General features: G+C 39.0%; 1 protein-coding gene across 1 annotated transcript in view; it reads right to left on the reverse strand.

The window, feature by feature from the left end:
* Nucleotides 1-22402, reverse strand: part of LOC124776695 (DNA-directed RNA polymerase I subunit RPA1) — a 307614-nt gene that overhangs the window by 185366 nt on the left and 99846 nt on the right. The window contains exons 8-11 of the mRNA XM_047251802.1: nt 17878-18010; nt 13532-13754; nt 10604-10718; nt 7800-7992 (exon numbers count right to left, since the gene is read on the reverse strand). Of these exons, the coding sequence (XP_047107758.1) occupies nt 7800-7992; nt 10604-10718; nt 13532-13754; nt 17878-18010 (664 nt within the window). The remainder of the gene's footprint in view (nt 1-7799; nt 7993-10603; nt 10719-13531; nt 13755-17877; nt 18011-22402) is intronic.

The following is a 22402-nucleotide window of genomic DNA, read 5'->3' on the forward strand; positions in this document are numbered from 1 at the left end:
CACTACACAGACACTCAAATGCACATTGCTGTGGTCACAGAAAGACTAATTATTGATACTCAATTGTGGTAGGCATTTGCCTAAGCTAATGGAGGTGGGGAGGGGGTAGGGATGGGTGCATGGAGAAGGTAGTGGGAAAGAGGCATGTCTTTGGACAGATGACTCCATTGCCATGCAGCAGTACGGAAAGAGTAGAGATGGTAAAGCAAAGGGAGATGTAGGAAAATGGAGAGGTGGGGAAACTGAGAGGGAGGAAATGAGAGAAATGTGAAGAAAAGGAGAATGGGGGGGGGGGGGGGGAGGGGGAACTGAGAACACCCACATGGAGAATGGGGAGGGAGGAGTGTCAGAGGATGGCAGTGCAAGATCTGGATGAGAAAGGAATAATGTGTAACAGAAGACAGAAGGAAAGAGGTAAGGTGAGGCAGTGGGAACATATTAGCAGAGGTTTAGGCCAGGGGGATTGCAAGAGCACATGATATGTTGGAGAAACAATTCCCATCTGTGTAGTTCAGAGAAACTTGCACTGAAACGGAGAATTCATATTATCCACACAGTGTAGCTGCTGTCAAAATCATTTGTGTTGTGGTAAGTGACATGTGTGGCAACTGAATTGTCACGTTTGGGGTTTGTCACAGATTGGCAATGGTCACTCTCATAAGTACTCAATTGATTACTTGTCCTTCTGTGCAGTAATTGCCATGTGGCTGTTATACAAGGTGTCCCAGAAAATGTTGTGACCAACTTCTACGACAGGTGGGGCACAGCATAAGAATTGAGAATTGCATGGCAAACTATGACCACAATCATCATCTTACGCCACTAGGTGGTGCTGTACATGAGAGTAATGGAGGGGGTGTGAGGATTTCCTCATTCGAGTGCTAGGTTGCATATGAGGAGCACGTTACGGTATATGAAAAGTAAGCTTGTACACATGCACTTAATGTACAGAATAGGTGAGAGCAATGGATGAGTCTTTGGATGCATTTATTGAGAACACTTCCCAGGCAGACATCAACCACACCACAGTTTGTCTACATGTCCACTACGAAATTAGTGCAAGTACAGCCATTAAGAAGTGACAAGGCTACTGAAAGCAGGTCAATATTGGTGTGTTTGGTTGTTTAGAGAAGAAAGTGTGTTGGATGCTGTGAAGATTAATCTAAGCATCAGCTTATGTTCCTTTGCCTTGGGCTTAAAAATGTCTCATAGCAGTTTCCAGCATATTTTAACACCGAGTCCGTACATGACTTTCACCTCCAAAGAGACCCGTTATTGCACCCAGTGACCATCATGCACATATGCATCTTGCAAGTGGTTTCTGCAACAATGTGGCCAAGATGTATATTTCACAGTTTACACGTTGTTCATTGAATGAGGCCACATTCACCAGGAATGGTGTATTCACTCAACACAATGAGTATTTGTGGGCACCACAAAATCCTCACAGTGTGTGGCACCATGCAATACAATATCACTTCACAGGTAATGTGTGGGCAGTTTGGTTGGTGACTACTTAGTCACGCCTTACCTTTGTCCATCCAGCTTGATTGCCATGAACTATCTGAGCGTTCTGGAAAAGGTTCCTTCCGGCTTGCCTGAAATTGTTCCAACGAATGTGACGCTTATATTGGACCTGCTGTTCGTAGGCATCTGAACAGATCATTCCAGCATTGATGGGTTGCTTTCTTTCTGTGGGGAGCCATGAAATTTCTCATGTATCGCAATTGTGTGGAGTCTGGAATGGTTCTCATTTAGAAAATTATCTGTGCAGCTTCTACAATCAAATAACTCCCACTGTGTCCAGCAGTCAATGCTCTGTCAGTGTCACGCATGCATGGCATGGCGTCTGATCGTGCAAACTTTGAGCATCTATTGTAGCATTACAGTAGAATTCGTGTGTACACCATGTGTACTCATTATGTCCAAATGAATCACCCTCTTGTTTTCTTTCTGATCTTTGACCTCTGCTACCCTTTGCTGCCAAGTTGCTAAGCAATGCTTAATCCTTAAGATGTGCCTCACCTTCCCTAGAAGTTTGTCACAACACTTCTGGGATCCCTGTACAACATGGCTGCTATCATACGTGCCCCTGCCTTTTAGAGGTTGGTGATGCCAGTGACTGGACTGCAGTAGGAGGTGGTAGGTGGTCATATGGGACAAGTTTTGCACCTGAGCCGACCACAAATGAACAACACATGCGGTGCAGGTTTAGAGGTAGGATTGGAATAGGGATGGACAAGGAGCTTCTTTAAGCTGGACGAGTGGTACAATACTACTTTGCGAGATGTAGATATTGATTTTGGGTAGAATATCCCTCATCTCAGGGCACAACAAGACATACTCAAAGCTCTGGTGGAGGATGTGGTTGAGCTTTTCAAGGCCAGGGTGATACTGGATGGTCAGAGGAGTGCTAGTTAGTAGCTAATTAACAAGTTTATTGGATGTCAGAAAAGAAGATCGCATGGGAGATTTGTTTATGGATGAGCTGGAGTTTGTCTGTCAGTAAAAGATCTGTTAAGGTTATCAGTATATTTCAACAACTCCTGTTTTCCACTGCATATGCGATATCTATGGATGGTGAGGCTGTAAGGAAGAGACTTTAATATGAAATGGGTATCAGTTGTCATGGTGGAAATACTGTTGGAGATGGGTGCACCTGATACGTATTTATAGAGCCATCTGAGTGGTGGAGACTGACATCCAGGAAATTGGCTCGATGTATTGGAAAGGATCAAGTGAAGTGGATTTGAGAACTGGTGGTGAGGTTATAGAGGAAAAAGCAAAGGGTGTCCTTCCTGTGAATCCTGGTCACGAAAATTTCATCAATGAATCTGAACCAGACAAGAGGTTGTGTTTGTTTACCAGATAGGAAGGTTTCCTCCAGATGGCCAATAAATAAGTTGGCATATGTGGTGCCATGCGAGTACCCATGGCAATGTCAAGGATTAGTTTATAGATTTGGCCTTCAAAAGTGAAATAATTGTCGATCAGGATGGGGCTGGCAACATGGTTTAGGAAAGAGGTGGTGAGTTGGGTATCAGGAGGATGTTGAGAAAGGTAGCTTTCCAGGTGGCTGCAATGCCACTGACAAGGGGGACATTGGTGTATAAGGACACCACACCCACAGTAACCAACTAGGAGTCTGGTGGTAACGGGACACAGACTGTGGAGAGGCTGTGAGGGAAGTAAGCAACATACTTTGAACATGTGACTCAACAGCTGCACAACAAGATGTAAAGCCTTTGGACAGATGCCTCTTTCCTCTATCACCAACACGCATCCTTCCCTACTCCCTCCTCACCTCTGTCAGCTCATGCAACTGCTTTTAATAATCGAGTATTAACAATAATTAGTCTTGTAGTATTTTATGGTCAACAGTATCAAAATCCTTGGCCACATATAAGAATATATATGTACCACAGTCATCTGTAAAAATTTCTAGTACCACTTTGCTGATCTCTGTAACGTTCAACAGTACTTCTCCCAATTCGGAAACTGAACTGTGTTTCATAAAACAAAGTTTACTCAATTCACAGACTGATGGCACAATCCCAACTTCCCTCCTTTAGGATAGCTGAAGACTGCAGTGACAAGAAGGCAATCTGGTCACCAAGTTAAACAAAGTTAGTTCTCCGAATCATGAAACCAGCAGAAGCTGTATGAAAGAACAAATACTAGGAAACAGAAATAGTATGTTCAGATCAGAGATACATTACTTTTCTACGAGGTTTGCAACCTTCCCTAGAAACACAGCAAGCACCTGGAAACATAGCTACATGCAAACTGCCACAAATGCTGCCAAGAAATACGCTCTATGGATTGGTACCATTACATCACTAATGATCTGCAGCTAGAAACATAGCTACATGCAGACTGCTACAAATACGAATACTGCCAAAAAATACACTATATGGATTCGTACCATTACATCACTAATGATCTGCAGCTAGAAACAAGCTACATGCAAACTGCCTCAAATGCTGCCAAAAAATACACTATATGGCTTGGTACCATTACATCACTAATGATCTGCAGTGAGTAGATGGCCCTAATGTACTTTATGACTCTTAACATTCCAAGGCTGAATCAAATAAGCAGTGCAAGAAGCATCCACAAAAGCAAAAACATATTTTTATTGTAAATAATCTCTATACAGAGTAATTCAGGGCCTAAGTAACAAACTGAACTGAAGATAAATGAAAGAGATTATCTGCAGAATCACTGAGGGAAGGAATATGTGGAAAACACAAGAAGAAAGGGCTGGATAACAGGACACGCATTTTGACATCACAGAACAATTTAAATGGTACTACAGGGAGCCACAGAGGGAAAACTGCGGAGAAAGACAGTGACACTGACACATGCATGAATAAATCAGCAAAGGGTCCTCTATGACCACAAAGTTCACCAACGCCTTCAGTTCACCTGCGCACCCTGGTCGAGCACTTTAGAAATGTAACTGTACAGAGACAAACCTTGACCAATTCCTAGATGCCTGCAGACAGGCAACCCCTCAACACCCTTCGGCTGCTGCTCTACACCTACTTTCAGCCCCATGAAGTCCTTAGCAAAGGGCTGAACATCCAGGTAGTGTCAGCAGTGTCAAAGATTGTCAAGAACTGTACATTTTCAGGAGGTGGTCTCCAGTGCATATATATTTGGAAAATATTACATTACTGCTTGAGCTGGCAGTAAAAAAATCTTTATTTACACAACTGGTTTTGGTTGAATGACCGTCACAAAAATGTTCAAAGCTTCGTATTTAGTGAAATACAAAATCAGCATTAATGCCAGTAAAATGAATGACTACACTACCTAGCACAGTTTTTATAGAGTGATAATGTTATTTATATTATGATGACAGCAGTGTCTAACTCATGGTTTTATCATTTGATGATACTGCTTTGGTATTTTGCCTAAGATGAAGCTGTGAATACTTTTATGAACTTGGTGATGGTCAGTCCACAAAAACTGGTTGCGTAAACAAAGAATTCTACCATCAGCTCAAGGCGGAAATGTTACATTTTTCAAGATGTCAAGAACATTGTTCTGTTGCACATCACACTGCAAATCTTTGTTTTTAACTGTTAAATGTATGTAAATGAATGCTCCAAGGGAAGGGGTAGTTTCACTGATGCTCTTTATGCCACCTCCTGAGGCCTCTTCATGTCTACTCTGAGCGGTGGTGCGTCTGAAATATTTTCCTGAGCCACCCATAAGAGAATCACATGATTTCAACCTTGGGCATTGCTGTTCTGACCTCCAATCACAGAGGCATTGAACAAAGGAGTGAGATGTGGGTAAGGGAGGCTGTGATGAGCTCCCCATGATGTGACATGTCCATGGTAGCATTGGGCAGAATTGTGGTGAAATTTGGTGCCAATGTGACAACATTAACGTACCTTATACCTTACATGAACTTCTGGCCTCTGGCGTTTTTTTCACACATAGACATCTTGTTGCTTGAAGTGTCACCCAGCCCGAGGTGGCAGTGCAGGGCACCATACTTCTGCAGTGTCATAGAGGAAGGTTGTAGGCACCTTTGAGCCAAATTTCACACTTCTGCATGGCAATGGGAGAAATGATGGCGTTCCAAAAAAGTTACCCTTTAATTCTTTTGAGCAGTGTATTTTACACTTATAATTGTTTACTTGAACAATATACAGGCAACAGAAAGAGAACCTGAGAAGACCTGAAAAAGGAAATACCAATTTGTCTTCAGAGAAAGTAAAGATGCCACAGACACAGTTCTGACCTTGCTGTTGGTAAAACAAAGAAAAACTGCAAAACATCCATTAAATTTAAGAACCTAGGGAATGCTTCCAGTTTAATAAACTGAAAAGAGATGTTTTAAATATTATTAAGAATGAAGAATAGGGGCCAAGCATAGAATTAGACCGTAGCCTACGATTCCTTCAAGAATGTTTCTGTTGAGATGGAAACAGGCCTGTTTGTAATCACTGTTGTTTAACTCGCATGTAAAAGAAGCGCTGAAGGAACTGATAAGAAATTTCGTAACAGGAATGCAAAGAAAACAAATACCAATGATAAAGTTTGTCTTCTGTAAAGCTCTTTTGAAGGAAGACATAGAACTGTTCAATAGTATGACTGTCTACACAGCAGGAATTCTGCAAAACCAAATATAGGTGAAAGTGGTGGAGAATAACGCAAATTAGGATAGTGAATCACTGAACATCAAAATTGTGGAAGAATTCTACTATATACAAAACATCTTTACGCAAGATGGCTGGAACAAAGAAGCCATCAGAAACAAATTGATTCAGATACAGAAACCTTTCTTCAATGAAATACCTTCATTAGTATGAAATACTAACACAGAATAGATGCAAACGTTTCTCAAACAGTACATTTCAAGCAGACAACAGACTGTGGGAGCATCTGGTTTAACACAAGGCTGCCATATCATTATCAATGGTCTCAAGAAATGTGCAATTCATTGCAAATCACTGTGAAATAGAGGGACATCAGAACTGCAGTACTGGTATCTCCAAGAAGTTTTGAATCAGTTTTCTAAAGAATTCAGGAGACAAACTATTTCAGACACAAATCATCATGACAGATTGAATACGAATGTGTCAAAAATGAGCTGCTGGCATTTTTTTCTGCTACAAACAATCGGCACAATTTATGAAATTTGAGTACTGATGCACTTGCTGTTGGTGGTAATGTCTGTACGTAAAGAAACTTACTTACATAAATTTATAATAATGATCACATCTGCAGAAACTGCATGAAAAAGAACAAATATAAGAGATTTGACAGAAACAATACTGTAGAGTTATGATATATATGGGAAAGATATTGTCCAATTTAAGTTTTAAACTGTGCCACTCTCAGACTAGGAGAGAGTTTCTCAGAAAAGATGAAAACACAAATCCGATTCCTACTAATCTACATCTATGTTTGTACTCCACAAAGCACTAAAGTGCATGGCACAGGGTAATTCCCACTGTGCCAGTTATTAAGGCTTCTTCCTGTTCCACTAATGTATGGAGCACTGGAAAGAGATTGTTTAAATGTGTCTATGCACGCTGCAATTAATCCAGTCTTGTCCTCATGATTCATACAAGAGCGACACTTAAGGATCATATCATATATTTCTAGAGCCATCATTTAAAGCTGTTCTTCAAACTTTGTAAGTAGGCTTTTTTGGGATTGTTTGCATCAATCTTTAAATATCTGCCACTTCTGTTTCCTCAGTGACACTCTCTTATAGGTCAAACAAACCTAATACCAATCACGCTGCCCTTCTATGTACAGGCCTACAGTTAATATTCCTGGTCATTCATATTTGGTACAGATCCCACACTCTCAACAAAGATATATTTTTGAATGAGTCACACGAGCGATTTGTAGGCAATCTCCTTTGTAGACTAATTGAATTTCCCTAGTACTGTACCAATGAACCAAAGTCTGCTACCTATTTTACCTGCAACTGAGCCTATGTGATCGTTCAATTTCATATCCCTACAAACTGTTACACCAAGGTATTTGTATGAGTCGATCAATTCCAATTGTAACTTGTATGTAATGTAATCATGAGATACCCCATTTAAAGCAAGTTGTTAATCTTTGCAACACTTTAAAATATTATCAAGACCCTGTTGAATATCTGTCAAAATCTCTATTATTTGAATTATAGCTTTATTTCACACTCATAGATATCATGTTAAGAAAATTGCCAAGTAAAGAACAGCATAAAGACTGTATTATTTCTTTTAAGCAATTATTTTTTACACTTAACTTATATTTGTATTGTTAAACAAAATCAATACCTTAGCACCTATTTTTGCTGTAGACTCCAGATAAATAGATGGCCTTCCCTTTGGGGTACTATTCATGATGATTGTTGAGAATATCTGTTTGCCGGACCAAAGAGGTATCGGTTTAATTATTGCTGGAGGCAGCAGCTTGATTTCTGATGCTATACGAGGAAATGCTTGATACACCATTTGACAATAATCCTCTCTTTTCCATGAAACCAAACAAACACCAAAAATAAATATGTTACATGAATTTTAACAATTGCAATGTTCACAATACAGATTTTAGTTATCTAAAATGAAATAATAGTACAGTAAATAGTCTGTAAAGCAAAATAACTAGAGAGATGAAAAACTACTTTTTCAATTGGATACGATAAAGATTATTGTAAGTAGGGACCTGAAAAATTTGCAATAAATGCAAATACAGGTGCGAATTACGTCTCAAAATGCAAAACAAGGAAATTAACTAACAAATGCTACTTCGCAGTGCCTTGTAGCCAGATGAACTGTTTTATCAGCAATAGTTTATAATAGCTTTATTTTTCTGCACATAAATACCAAAAATTCACTTAGTTCTAGGTTACTGATATTGTAAATCATCTAGAAAAGGCCAATTTTTAAAGATAAAGTGCAAAAGAATATATCTGCAAAATACAAAGTGCACAACTGCAACAATGTATCAATACGCTCAATGTTCTGGTGTCACACCAACTGTGTGCGATTGAGTGGTCTGCACAATATACATGTCAGGTAATGTAACGTAGGGCTCAACTGTGGAAACTAGCATTTTAGAACAAAGAAATCTGTATATTTGTCTGTAAGCTTAGGTTTAAAAGTTGGTGCAATCCAGACCTTTTGATGTGGCAATTTTAGACAACGGGTGTTTTGAACTGTGGTTGCATCAAATACTGGTAGAGATCAGGCCTGAACTACCTTGTTTATGACACTGCCAACGTAAGTAAGCAACTGGGCGATAGGCATTAACAAATACTGTGCAGTGTGTAAGGCTTGCTGTTTTCTTATTTTGAAGTGAGTGAAGAGAATAATCCTGGTCCACCACGGATTCTCATTAGCATCTTCAAAACACCAGAAGGGATCATCAATCCCTATGACCATGTGTCAATTTCTGCTTTCGCAGAAACAAAGAATATAAATGTAAGCTGGTTGCCCTCCAAGTGTGCTTGATTCCTCGCACCAATCCTCTCCTCTCTGACAGTTAAAACTAACTTCGTTTACACTCGCAGCAAACAGTCAGTTTATATTGTCCTTGATCAGCACTTTGGATCTACTGGAAAACAAAATCTGTTTACATGTTTAGACTTTGCCAAAAGCTGTTTCCCAACAAGTGAATAGTGCTACTTTTGGTTCTACTTCTATGCTAAGTACCTTGTTGGTTCAATCTGTAGCTTTATCAAGTATGGATATGCATGTCTATCAATAACCAAGAAATGTCAAAAATCAATATTCCGCTGAGTTTGTAAGTATCGAATTGGGTGGAAAAAATAAAACTATTGCTGAGAAATATCTTAAATAAGAGGCACAAAATGGTGCTGCTTCTCAACAGAAACAATCATTTGCTGAAAACTTAAACAGAGCAAAATGAAAAAAAAAAAACAGGCAAAAACCATTTTGGGGAAAAAAAAACGAAGTTATTGCAAAAGCAGACATTATAATCAAAAAGTTTCCAAATCACCAATCCCCCCCAAATTCAATTTCAAAGCGCTAAGGCTTCATCTCCAGGCATATAACATGAAAATCTGTTACATCTGTATGTCTAATCATTTATGTATTAAAAAAAAATACATGTGAAATTTGCCAAGAACAGATGCAAATTTTGTCAAAAACAGATGCAAATTTTGCCAAAAATAGATGCTATATTTTCACATACCTAATAATGAGTTTTGATATGAATATAATAGAGGGAAACATTCCACGTGGGAAAAATATATCTAAAAACACAGATGATGTGACTTACCGAACGAAAGTGCCGGCAGGTCGATAGACACACAAACAAACACAAACATACACCTGAAATTCAAGCTTTCGCAACAAACTGTTGCCTCATCAGGAAAGAGGGAAGGAGAGGGAAAGACGAAAGGATGTGGGTTTTAAGGGAGAGGGTAAGGAGTCATTCCAATCCCGGGAGCGGAAAGACTTACCTTAGGGGGAAAAAGGGGCATACACTCGCGCGCGCGCACGCACACACACACACACACACACACACACACACACACACACACACACACACATCCATCCGCACATACGCAGACACAAGGTGTGTGTGTGTGTGTGTGTGTGTGTGTGTGTGTGTGTGTGTGTGTGTGTGTGTGTGTGTGTGTGCGCGAGTGTATACCCCTTTTTTCCCCCTAAGGTAAGTCTTTCCGCTCCCGGGATTGGAATGACTTCTTACCCTCTCCCTTAAAACCCACATCCTTTCGTCTTTCCCTCTCCTTCCCTCTTTCCTGATAAGGCAACAGTTTGTTGCGAAAGCTTGAATTTCAGGTGTATGTTTGTGTTTGTTTGTGTGTCTATCGACCTGCCAGCACTTTCGTTCGGTAAGTCACATCATCTGTGTTTTTAGATATAATAATGAGTTTTGGTTGTTCTACTGTTATTTCCATCAATCACAAAACAGTTGCAAGAAACAATATAAAAATGTGTGTTAGGTATCTCAAAAGCTGTGCATGTAAGTACAATTTATAGGCAAATTATTTGCTGCAGCATTTTTCGTGATGAAAAATTTGGATAATACATATCTCCTTTGACTCCTAACAAAGGTTAGCAAAAATTACAGTTACAAAAAACAACCATACCTGGTAAAAAATCTTCCTCTCAAGGATAATTTCACACCAGCAATAACATGGTCCTGTATCAATCCAGCCAATGGTGAGCCATCTTTAGGCACAAGATACTGATGAGGTACACTGGCTGCAGTGGATTTGAAAAGGCATGTAAATACAGGTAATATAACAATGTACAAAATGGCATCAGACTGCAAACACAATCAAAAGCTGACAGGTACAAGAGAAGAAGGGAGATGGTTAAATGGAATGGACTTTTTGGAGTAAGGCACGAACATTACCTTGGTCCCACAACAAAGGTAAAAACACTTTATAGAGGGTATGATTGAAATTAATAATCTATTACAACAAAGTATGAAATACTGTGTGTGGTCCACCCTCCACTACTGATTTGCACACACATTTATCAGCATCCGGCATACCAGTACATGTAATTAAGTGCAATAATGAATTTTGAGTGTACCCATTTTTAACAAGAGGAGTATTGATGATGATAACATCTTGTAGTTCCCAGACTGGAGCAAGCCTTTGAATCTAGTGCCACTTCTGCAGCTTATGTGTCAATTTCAGTGACTTTTATTCAAGAAACTTTCCATTTCTCCCTAGAAACTTAAGTGGCCCAGACGTGTCATAGGAGTTTTTGTAGTGAACAGAGACACCAGCAGAGATATCCAGGTGAGACCATGAGCTTGGCTCATGAGCAAAATAATATCTCACACAAAGGGTGTTCTGTTTAGGAGATGGAAAAGAGCCAGTGTCCGTAGGCATTATCAGAATGCCATCATCTGGGCTTTAACCTGCCTGTAGGATACAAGTTGGGTATATTGCCATTGTACACACACAATACTGCCCGAGGACGGAGAATTTACAAAATCCTTCTACACAGAATGACAGGTGAAGAGAGACCAACCAATGACAGATGAAGAAAAGATAAATACTACGCAGTAATAGTACGAGTAGTAGCTCACTGTACTTTGGGATTCTATTTACAGCTGATCATACTGCGCAACTGCTCAGCTCTAGAGTGAACCACTATTCTGTTTGATACTTACAGTATAAGCAATAAAACAGTATTTGAACCATGTGCATAACACAGCAACAGTCCTAGGGACATGTGATGCGCTATGCACATTAGATTAGTGGGGTCTTCAAAGCAATAGTGGACCTGTAAGCAAGAGGTTTAACAGCATCACACACCAGATATGGACACATCAACAGTCAGTGCCGTCCAGTGTGGCTAACCCACAGGTGGGGCCTTTCAGTGTCCAGTAACCACACAGTCACTGCAATCCAGCATTCTTTGACGGTGAAGTTGCTGCCAGCTGTAACTTCATTATGCATCATGTTCAGCACATCACTCATCACTCAGACCTAATTGCACTGACTGTTACAAGAGTTTCTTTGATACAGTATAATAATTTTTCCAACATTGTAATCCATTTGCCACATTTCTTTAGAAACTCTGGCACCTGTGTAAATGTAAATTCCATCAAATTTTATGATAATTTTCAGGAGTTTTGCACACACACACACACACACACACACACACACACACACACACACACACACACACACATTATCTTCCAAATATGGAGGCTACTTTTAAATAATACAAAGTGTGTTCAAAAAGGTTTGCACAGTCGTCTAATTTTTTTATTTTTTGCAGGAGAAGAATGAACATTTTTGTGAACATACTTCGAACATTTAGCTATAAGTTGGTACATAAAAATATTTTCTTTTATTTACAGGTGATCCATAGTGGACCATGAAGCAGATGTCAGGTTGCAACAATGGTCGGTGATGGAGTTCCTCTTCAAGACTGGTGATGACTCTGCCACATCGATTCACAGGAAGTTGCTCCCTATTTATGGGAAGGACACAGTGGATCGCAGCAGTATCCAGCAGTGGCCGCAGAGGTTGAAGAGGTTTAAAGAAGGTGATTTCTCTCTACTGGACAATCCACGATGTGGTAGACCATCGATGGCAGTGAGTGATGTGAATAAGGAGACCACTGATCAAATCATCCCAAATGACAGATGTGTGACGACATGCCATCATCAGACCACTTGCCATCAAGACCCACAGACCACAGCTTCACGGTCAGCTCATCAGAGCACACCATGACAATGCCAAACCCCATACAGCCCTTATGACGCAGGAGAAAATCAGGAAAATGGGTTGGAAAATTGTTCCTCATCCTCCCTACAGTCCAGACATGGCTCTGTCTGATTTTTACATCCTTGGTCGTCTGAAGGCCCACCTGCGTGGTAAAACATTTGATAGTGAGAAAGACCTTATTTGCTATGTCAAGCGATGGTATATAAGTCAATCCCAGAATTTTACCGAAGTGCATTTACATCATGGAAAGAACACTGGGCCAGATGTGTCACAGATGATGGAAGCTACATTGAGTAGGCTCAATGTACAGCTAAATGTTCCAAGTATGTTCACAAAAAATTTCATTCTCCTCCTGCAAAAAAATAAAAAATTAGAGACAACAGTGCAAAACTTTTTGAACACCCTTTGTAATTCTTCCCATACACATTTTTGTGAAATTATTAATGTTTTATGAGCATACAACTTATATGGCTTTGGAAATAAGAATAAAAGTAATTAATAATACAAGTGGTGCTATGGAAGAAAATGAGAAAGATTTAAACTACTATAGGCAATGGGCTTGTTACAGTGAGAGCACAAGCTCAGACTGGAGAAAGGTGGGACGAATAAATCAGAATAACCTTTCCAAATACATATTTATAGTATGTGATTACAATGCTTTTTAAAACCCACTTCTTAGCTGAATAAATTATTAATGACCAATGATGTGTTACAAATAGATATAATTGAACTATTTCCGTAAGCATGGTCTTGTATGTGCTACTTAAAGGGGCAGAAGAATGTTGCAAGGTTAAAAAAGTTGGGTAATAAAATTTTACATACCTAAATTGTAGGCTTCACTGCGAGCTAGTTCATTTTGTGGAAAATGTGCATTCATTTCATCACCATCAAAGTCAGCGTTGTAGGCCTTACAATTACTGTAATGTAATCTAAATGTTTTTTCCCTCTTCAAAACACGGGCTTTATGTGCCATTATACTAGGCCTGTGCAATGTTGGTTGACGGTTCATGAGAAGAATGTCACCATTGTGCAGATGCCTGTGCACCTGTGAAATCACATATCTATATATAGGAATTGCAATTTAAAAAATAACTGTATAAAAATATACAACTGGGCGTTCAGATCTTGTGTTCTGACACTTCTGGCTTTCAAACTGCTATACCAACGAGAATCAAACAATGAAAAATCCAGGATGAAATGTAACAATTTTATGAAAAGCAGTAACTATCATTTTCATAATACTGATACCTATGAAAATGTTACAAATGTATACATTCTCTATTGGATACTGTCATGTACGCAAGCATTTTTTCATGCTATTATGTTAACCACTTTCGTTAAAAATTCAGATTGTATCTGATATCTTATTCTTAACGTTAGACCCAGTCCAAAACTCTACAATCTAGTAATGGACCTGAGGATAGGGGCCTGGCCATTCCAGCTCCTGGTCACACTCTGCCTCTGTGGCAGGCAGGCAGGTAATGACCAAAGATACCGCCATCTCCAGGACATTTATGATAACATACACAATAATTCTGAATGGCTGGAAGAAGAATGCAAGCTAGCCAATTGGGGATATGGCCACATCCAGAGAAAGAACTCTGGAGATCGCGAAAATATTGTGGTAGTGGACACTTGGGGGAAAGAAGACACTTGTGTCTGAGACAGCATCAGTGATACTTTCTAGTGGGCATCTGAGCTGGACAACCAGCACTGCCAGGATATCCACCCACGACCTTCATACTACTATGAGATGCTGCTAAATAACAACAGCGCATCATCAGATTTGCCGACAACAGAACAATCATGGCCCGGTAAAATGCACTACAGCTTTCTCTCTCTCTCTCTCTCTCTCTCTCTCTCTCTCTCTCTCTCTCACACACACACACACACACACCTAAGTATGCCTGCCAGCTCCTTTTGTCTAATTGCAACCACAAATTAAACACCATGGTAATGCCCCTGAGTACTTTTCACTTGATTAATGGCATATTATTGATTAAGGGCAAATTATTATTTCCTTCTTCCTGACTAAAAGTAATTTGCAAATTGTATTTAAATAACAGCGGCCCAAAGGCTTTATTGGTTCTTAAAATATTTATGACTGATCTCTCTACATTCTTGCTGCTGTCTTTCCTAACCCAATTATATAATTTAAAATTGCCGAAGGGAAATTAGGGGCAAAAAACTCATGCAGTAGAAATTTTTTTACTGTTGAAGGTGGAAGAGTGTAATGAACAAGAGAATAAAAATGCTGACCGGTGGCATGTGAGCATGAGGGTGACGGAGCATTTAAGGTCATTTTTTAAATATATTTAGAATCTCGAAAACTGCAGCTTGTGGTGAAGTTTCCCAGTACAAAATTAAACTACGTCAAATTTCCTGCAAGAAAGATAATATTTTTTTCTCTACAACTAATAGTTTCTGTGTTACTTGGGATGAAAAAATTGCAGACTATTAAAAACAGTGTTTCAAAGGTTTGAAAATAGTGTTTTTTGTTAAGCAAAATGTTTAGGAACACACATTAAACAAGTGTAACACACCTATGTCAGGAAAATTGTATTAAGGGATGTATTTTGTCCTAGGAGTGTAACAGGGTGGAAAGAGGATTGGGGGATGGACGTTAGAAGCATGAGGCAAGGTATGTTGCGGGATTGTAATCACACACTTCCCTCCTCCATACGTCTACAAACTCTCTACTACATTACATCACAAAAAGCAAGTACTGGGTGTTTTGCAAAGTTATACCAACACTTCACTTCAGCACTCGCCTTATGAATCACTGTCAATGCAGTGTGCCACAGGGTCTTTAACACTACATGGAATACACACACAAATTACTAAAAACAGTAATGCAAGGAATGCCGAAGGGCAGAATCCAAATAAATCTCTGTACACTGCTAGAGAAGAATTTGGTTATTGTTATTCTGTATGGCAACTGTAGCGTTCTTGCTGGAAAGCAACTTCCCCCACTACAAGTGCTACTTGCTTTTCAGTTTACAGACAGACCATACCTCCCCAGCAATTCCTGTCCATTTCTCTCATGTGAGTTAACAAAATAACTTTACTGAGCATGTGTTTATACAGTGGAGTTATTTTCAGTTTATTAAGTGAGTATTTATTTGCAACTTTGAGTTGTTATGTAAAAAAGCTCCAAAGCTGAAGCTGTCAATTGTCTAACATACTGAATAGCTTGTCCCAGCGTAACATGCCGGTAACATATATTCGACATTGTTGACTTCATTGACTAAACTATCAGCAGCTGTAAAACTTTTCACAGCATGAGGAATAACAACTACCTCAATTCAGTCACAGCTTTCTCAAGATCTGAAGAGACTCGGATGTTTAAACTTGGCCCTTCTGTGACAGAAGTAGGTTACCTACTTGTTATGGAACTTCAGATATTTCAACTTAAGTCAGGCAATGCATTACAGAAGATTACTACTCTAGATGATCAGTGCCTTTCCATCAGACATAAACACACCCATCTTAGAAGATGCACTATGAATGTGTGTAATCAGTGCAGCCCACCCTGCAAGTGGCAGCAATTCCTGAACTGAACATATTTATGGAGTCCACAAGTAACACAATTAATGGTGAGAGAAGTGCAGTAATTTTCTGGCCACTTATTAATTCACCACTAAGTGACTACAACACAATTATGCAGCTTCACAATATGCTGTCAATGACAGACAGCAGCAAGGTGCAACATTTACCAATCCAATCTCCTTCCCATGAACACTAAATGTCACTGACTACAGAAAGTTGGTAACAAAACTGCATGCCTCACCTTTGGAGACAACTTGGCCACATTTGCAAATTACGAAGTCATAGCAATCAGGCAGATTGGAACCCTCAAAGAATAGACTGAAAAAGTTATCTTAAATTTCCTTACACGAAAACGCAGTTCATATATTCAAAACTCAACATCCAAAAATTGTTCACATTGTAATGTCAAGTCAAGAGTGACTCTCCCTTCAAGTACTTACGCGAGATACTTGAACGTACTGGAGGGTGGGTGGGTGGATGGGTGGGGGGATATGTTTGGGGAGAGATGGAGGGAAGGGTGGCAACAGCATAGAAAATTCACCTACAGAAACGCAAGGAAAACAGTGGAAGAACTCACGTCTACAACAAAGAATGTCTCTCACCATATACAAAAAGCGGGCACACTACAATTATTGAACAAGGACACTTGTATGCCCGCAAAACTCTCACACTTCACGTAAAAAGTGACATGGAAAACATCTTGAAACAGGAATGCAAAATTCTAAGGAAGGTTTTCAGCCCAAACAGAAGATGGCTACAGACTAAAATCCCAGAAAACAACAGAAAATTTACCCAATCTCACAGCAGATTATATATAAAAACGCACCTAGATTAAAACGTTATGAATACATCCACAGACACTCAAGAACAAGACTTACCCAAAATACTTAACATACATGGAACTATTTGGAACAATACCCAGGATTCAGGAAGTCAGAAAACATCTAAAAAAAGCACAAATTAATTCCCAATAAGGTTCACATACAAACTAATACAGAAAAAAATTAAAAGATGAGTAGTGCACTTGGAGAACAAAACTTTGAAGATAACAGGAACAAAAAGAGAATTCTTGGAGAAAAAAATGACAGCTGCATGGAAACGAAGAAAAATTAATTATGTCCCTTTGCACAATCTTGTAGGGTCCAATTGCATATATCTGAACATGGTGATTCTGCTTCAAAATGAAAGTTGAAAGTACAGATAAATTATGATATCAAGTTGTACTGGAAGAGTGTCTGCAGGGCAGATAGTTTAGAATGACAGCCAATATGCAGAAATTGAAAAATGATATAAAATATGTTAAACAGTGATGGTGTTACAGAATGGACTAAGAAGTGACAACATACTCTGCATTGGTTTAAATAGATCTGATAATATGGTTCCCCCAAAATGTGTCATGAGATGATAAATAAAATGTTTTGATGATCAACGTAAGTGTTTCACTGAATAGTGCCAATAAGGTCATATATCTCTTGACAAGCTTTTTGTTTACTGTGATAAAATCATGAAATGACAAAATGTATAAAATAGTTTAGAATCAAGACAATTTCAAATATTTATGAAAGTATATTGTGTTTATCATGTCATGAAATGCCTTGAACAGATCAAAGAATACTTACATATTTTACACCTTTGAATGAGCCAGATTTTTCAACCGGTGTTAGCAGACGTTTTGCTATATTTTCACGTTGTGCTGCGTCTTGAGCACTGATTCTGCTTATGGAGCCATCCTCATGTTCTACAGAAACAGCACTAGAAAGAATGGTTATTTAATTAGTAAAAGCTATAGATTGTGGGAGTCACAGTTTACATTACATGCAAAAAACAGGAAAAGGGGAAAAGGACTGAACTGAGCAATTTCAGGAGGCTTGCAATAATTACACATCAAGAAAATTCACTGTTAGCACTCTTTATTTATTAAAACAGACTTCACAAACCTAAATTTCATAATTTTCAATGTTTCATAATTTCAAACAGCTTTGCTTTGTTACACTTAAAAACTTGTTTTATGCCTTATTACTCATGAACATCACACTGCACATTTTGTGACTGAGTAAATTCTTTGTACTCATGCTGGAGATTGTAACATAAGTGCTGTTTCATACCGTTTTCTTTGTCTGAAGAGGTAGATATCTTCCTTATCACACAATGAGTGTTCTCTACACTGCAACCTGGACTTTTTAAGAAACATGCCAATATTTCTGTGGACTTGCACATTAAATCCAAGTGTCTTGCATCTTACGACTAACCCAATCAGTGTTAGTGTGTTAGCAAACTGAATTTGGTACCCCTTTACAGTAAAGCACAAGACTGGTGCCCCCATTAAAAGAAGGAAAAAATATCCCTTATTGCACAATACCAAACTAGACTAGTTCTATCAACCAGCTGCTTGAAGCCAAGCCCTGAAATGAAAACCATGCTACTATCAATCCTCGTCACATTTCTCAAAATAATGATATCGCCATGAGAAAAATAATAGAATGGGGATAGTCACAACAAAGAAAACAATTAGTCTTCGCTTGAAAAAAAAAAAAATGAAATACCACAATGTTATGAAAACTAAGGATCTACATTTCAGATAGCAGAAGGACAGATGATTTTATACAGATAAGAGACAATCTTATGGTAGAGAGCACCTGGGAGATTAAAAGAGAACAAAAATTCTGGTCACAACCATCAACGCAGAGATCTAATGGAAAGGTAGACAACAAAAGTTCAAGGGTACAAAAGAAAGGGAATTACAATGGGCCTTTCTTTGATGTAAAATCGTTATGGGTGAAAGTGAAAAAAGATCAATGGTAGTTACAGGCAGAAATGGGAACTTCTAATGTGATCCACTTTTAATAACACGGATGTGAGGAAATAAGATGGGACATATGCATCAAAGATGAAATTTAATATAATGGAGAAACTACACTACATTGCATACGATTTGCATGTGATACTTCTTTAATAGCTGATTCAGAATGTTCGAGGACTATAAGATGATCTGACACAGTGCAAATTAATGCTAAAAAACAAATGAAACAATCCTGATAGATATAAGCAAGGATGATCAGCAAATCATACTCTGACAATCCAAAACTGATAAAAAAGAAACATACTATTGCTACATGAACTTGATTATTTTAAAACAAATCTCCAGGAATTACAAAGAGGATAGCTCTCGATAAACATCCCCTTCAGGCTGAAAGAAGTCTCAAAAATGGCCAAATAAAACAGTATCAAGCTACGGAAGGCCTTTGTTACATTTCTTGCCTTGAGTGTGCTACTACTTACACGTCAGAGCTGCATGATGAGTAACTAAGATAAGACGCCGGATAGAAGAGGGCAAAATGTGGATTTAGAGTAAGGTTGCCAGAATGATGGACCCAGAGGAAAATACATCATTATGTCCTAAAAGAAAAAAGGGCAACTTCTCAAACAAATAGATGGTAGTGAGATAAAACTTCTGTATCACATTCACATAACAAATGCGTAATTATGGTAATGGAAAGTCATTGGTGGGCTATAAATTAAAGAGTAAAAATAACAACTAACTGAATAGTTGGTGGGGAGAGGCTGAATCAGCAATAAGCACATAAACATGACAGAATACTACTGGTTTTTGGATGAATTCATCTTTTGAGTTGTAAAGCATGCATGCGTATGCACACACACACACACACACACACACACACACACACACACACTTGCATACGCACAGCCACACTGTCCTCACTGATCACATTGTGCCAATTCGTGCTAGCAGCATAGTAGCTTGACTAGGTGAATGCATGTCAGGTCAAGTAGATGGGTGGGGTGGGGTGGGGTGGGGTGGGGTGGGGTGGGGTAGGGTTGGGTAGGGTTGGGTTGGGTTGGGTTGGGTTGGGTTGGGTTGGGGTGGGGTGGGGTGAGGGGGGAGGTGGAGGGGGTGAGGGGGACGGAGGGGCTGGGAGAAAGGAGGTGTGAGTGGGATGGAGAGTTGAGGAAAGGTGGCTGACAGCTGCAAGGGAAAGGCAGCAGATGCACAGAATGCCGGTGAGCCAGTTCTGGTCACAAGTGGGGGAGTTGTGTGCAACACACAGGGACAAAGAGGAATGAATTAGAAATATGCATCAAACAGAGAAAAAGGCAACTGTGGAGAGGAGGGTGTGAGTACAGGATCAGTGAAGCTACGATCAAGAGTCAGGGAATACCTTTGACAGGCACTAGCAGAGACTGAGGCCAGGAGGATTAGGGGCTTGAAGGATATGGTGCAGGAGATTTCCACAAGCTCCTGTGACACACCGACCTCCATATCTGCTGAGAAGAGTGGTAACATAGGTAGATCAGGATCTGGGAAAGATGGTGGAAGGCTGGATAATCAGGCATTGTGTTAGGCACCACATGAATGCAAAAGGAATCTGTGAGGGGTTTCCAGAACTGAGTGAAGATAAATGGGCATCTGTATAAAACAGAATGTGACTTTCTTGTTTCTGCTGGGCCCTTGTAAGTCTACTTCAGAAACATTCTCAACTAAGCGTAGGACTACAGACACTGCCAATGAACATTTCATGACATGTGAATGCTCTGGCATTCGATCACTAGGATTATGAAAGTCCTGTCCAGGAGGAAGGGGGGTAATGGGGAGGGGTGTTGCTTGGATCTTATTCTAATACTTCAAAGTCTTCTACAGCAACAATGTACAAATATATTAATAACTAAACAACTATTGAGCTTTTTCTGAAGATTTGTATTGAGTGTCTGGGTACAGATTTTAATTATCTTTGAGCCACATTTAATATAACACATTCACTTTTACCACTCTGGTTATTAGGTATTAGTATGGCTTAGTGCAAGAACAACTGATGTCAAAAACATCTTTTTTGTGGGACTCAAGTGTTGAAATTTATAGAAAAGTTTCAATGCTGTTAATACTTTATTCTGCAGTTTCATATTTGGCACTAATAAATATGAGTATCAATGCTATTATTTGTGGCGTCTAAAAGTTCTCTAGCACTTGTATAATTTTTCTGACACTGGAAAGTTTTTGTATTGAGTTAGTTTCAGTAACTTTTGGACATTGGTTGTTTTTTGACATTCTTTAATTACAAAATATGCCTATTTCTGCCACTTTTGGCAACACAGTAAATCAGGAACTTGTATTAATAAAAATTTTTCCTTTTATACATTTTGCACTGACCCCCATACATTCATACAAGAAGAAGCAATATTAGATAATTCTGCATGTCACAATATTTGAAGGTTTTCTCTATATGGAATTGTCATGGTGTGTATCAGTACATAGTAGAGGAAGACGAAACAACTCTTTCAAACTCAAATAAAATGTAATTTTCATACTGTAACATTATCCATCATTCATAAGGATGCTACGCAGCTCCTGGACAACTTTGATAACAGGTTCTGGCACGATGCCGTATTTTAGATGTAATTGACTCTTTGACCTTTACTACAAACAATCATATAGGTGTCATGCGAATGGGCTGCAAATCATGATTCACTGAATGTTTGCCTCTTCTTGTTATATTTAACATCTTGGACAGAAGCAAAATGTATAGTATACATTCTCAGATGTATTACACCTGTATTGTTTTATATAATGAAAATCCTTTGTTTTCTATGTACATAACATCAACGAAGTAGTTCACTGAGATTAAGCAAACTGTTCTGCTAATGTTAGACTAAATTTATTGGTGGAATGGACTCAGCATCCACATGGATGTGACAAGTTTCATGGAACTTATGATTCATAACCTCTAACTTCCTGTTATGGTATTTTTCTGCATGAAATATATTCATGAACATGGCTGAGAAATTAATATTCCTGTTGTCGCATTTCCAGGGAGTCACTACACATTCAGACTACTTCAACTTCTTCACAAAAACATAAAATAAGTTTCCTCCATGGCCAGCAACAGTTCATTCTACATATAATACTGAGTGGATCTGTGCTTTCTGGTTACAGAGTACACAGTTAAATGAAGAGTACACAGTGATCATTTGTAGAAAGCCGTCACACTGTATAGAAGGGGAGTTGGGGGGGCAAAATCTGCAGTAAATGAATGCTTTGATTTTCCCTAATTTTTTCTCTTCGTTTATTTTCTTCTGCTCATAGCTATATTTAAAATGAACTTTCCTTTTCTTCTTGTATTATAGTTTTTT

The sequence above is a fragment of the Schistocerca piceifrons genome, chromosome 1 (assembly GCF_021461385.2).
Source record: "Schistocerca piceifrons isolate TAMUIC-IGC-003096 chromosome 1, iqSchPice1.1, whole genome shotgun sequence".
NCBI lineage: Eukaryota > Metazoa > Arthropoda > Insecta > Orthoptera > Acrididae > Schistocerca > Schistocerca piceifrons.